General features: G+C 48.0%; 1 protein-coding gene across 1 annotated transcript; it reads left to right on the forward strand.

Moving 5' to 3' along the window:
* The first annotated feature begins 427 nt into the window (after window positions 1–427).
* Window positions 428–1,197, forward strand: LOC148350736 (myosin light chain, embryonic). Its single transcript, XM_088355397.1, has one exon. The coding sequence runs from the start codon at window positions 463–465 to the stop codon at window positions 1,066–1,068; it is 606 nt and encodes a 201-aa protein (XP_088211523.1). The 5' UTR covers window positions 428–462; the 3' UTR covers window positions 1,069–1,197.
* The last annotated feature ends 248 nt before the right edge of the window (window positions 1,198–1,445 follow it).

Consider the following 1,445-nt stretch of genomic DNA (forward strand, 5'->3'; position numbering starts at 1 on the left):
TATGGAGTATTCTTAGAAAACAAGAGCTTAATTGAGAACGGATGTTGCAAGCCCCAGAAAAAAAAAAAAAAAATCCCGCAAATTGCCCGTATTCCCAGACTTTTAACAGTTGCCGAGAAGAGCTATTTTAGTTCATCTCCCTGGTGGCTTGATATATTATCCACACTCTGATCCCTTTGTCCGTCAGAGAGACAGAACATTTTTGGCCTAATGCAACTGGACCCTGGCTAATGACAGAGAATAGCACCGACGGCCAGATGACAACAGCTGAGAACAATACTTAATGTTGACATCACTTGCTATAGAGATCTATTTTGGGTTTCTGCCTTATATGGTACACTGGTGTAAATTGTGTGTGGCCTTCTTGGCCGAGAGGCATATAAGAGGTCTGAGGCAGGGCAGGCCTTTGTGCTCTGTAGGACCTTACTGATCTTTCCTGACGTTTTGTCGATCCCTGTAACCATGGCGCCAAAGAAGATCGAACCTGTCAAAAAACCTGAGTTGAAAAAGCCAGAGGCCAAGACCACCCCGGCCCCGAAGATGGCACCGTCTCACGATCTTCTGTCGCAGCAACCCAAGGAACCTGACTTCGACCCCAAGAGCATCACTGTCGAGTTCACCCCTGATCAGATCGAGGAGTTCAAGGAGGCCTTCACCCTGTTCGACCGGACGCCCAAAGGCGAAATGAAGATCACGTACAGCCAATGTGGCGATGTGATGCGGGCGCTCGGCCAGAACCCCACCAACGCAGACGTGCTCAAAGTACTCGGCAAGCCGCGGCCGGAGGAGATGAACTCCAAGTTGGTGGACTTTGAGACCTTCCTGCCCATGCTGCAGCACATTTCCCGTGCCAAAGATAAGGGCAACTTCGAAGACTTTGTGGAGGGCCTCCGGGTTTTCGACAAGGAAGGCAACGGCACCATCATGGGCGCCGAGCTGCGCCACGTCCTGGCCACGCTTGGGGAGAGAATGACGGAAGATGAAGTGGACAGACTCATGGCCGGACAGGAGGACGCCAACGGCTGCATCAACTACACGTCCTTCGTGAAGCACATCCTCTCCGGATGAATGCGAAAACCCAGGGACTATTACAAATTCCCGTCACCGTGGAACGTTTTTTGAACGTATGCTCACTAGTCACCAGATCTGTCTTCTTTTTGGGATATGTGTAATGAAATGCCAATGAGATACACTGGACATCCGTTTAATAAAGGGAATTTCTCTTAAGTCTTCTCCCCTGAATGTCATTTTAAGAACAATCAACATTTAAATTCGAGGAGAAAATTAGTTATGCTAATCAACTTAGTTAACATGATTTGGAGCCAGAGTGATAAATGAAAAGAAAGAATCTAACAGGCTTTTGCTAACAGATTTGAATGTATTCCAATTCATACAAAGAGCCCTCTTGTTATTGTGCCGGAGGGGCAGCTGCTCTGGATACTGAC

This window comes from Urocampus carinirostris, chromosome 16 (assembly GCF_059441175.1).
Source record: "Urocampus carinirostris isolate Australia breed hairy pipefish chromosome 16, RoL_Ucar_1.0, whole genome shotgun sequence".
NCBI classification, from domain to species: Eukaryota; Metazoa; Chordata; class Actinopteri; order Syngnathiformes; family Syngnathidae; genus Urocampus; species Urocampus carinirostris.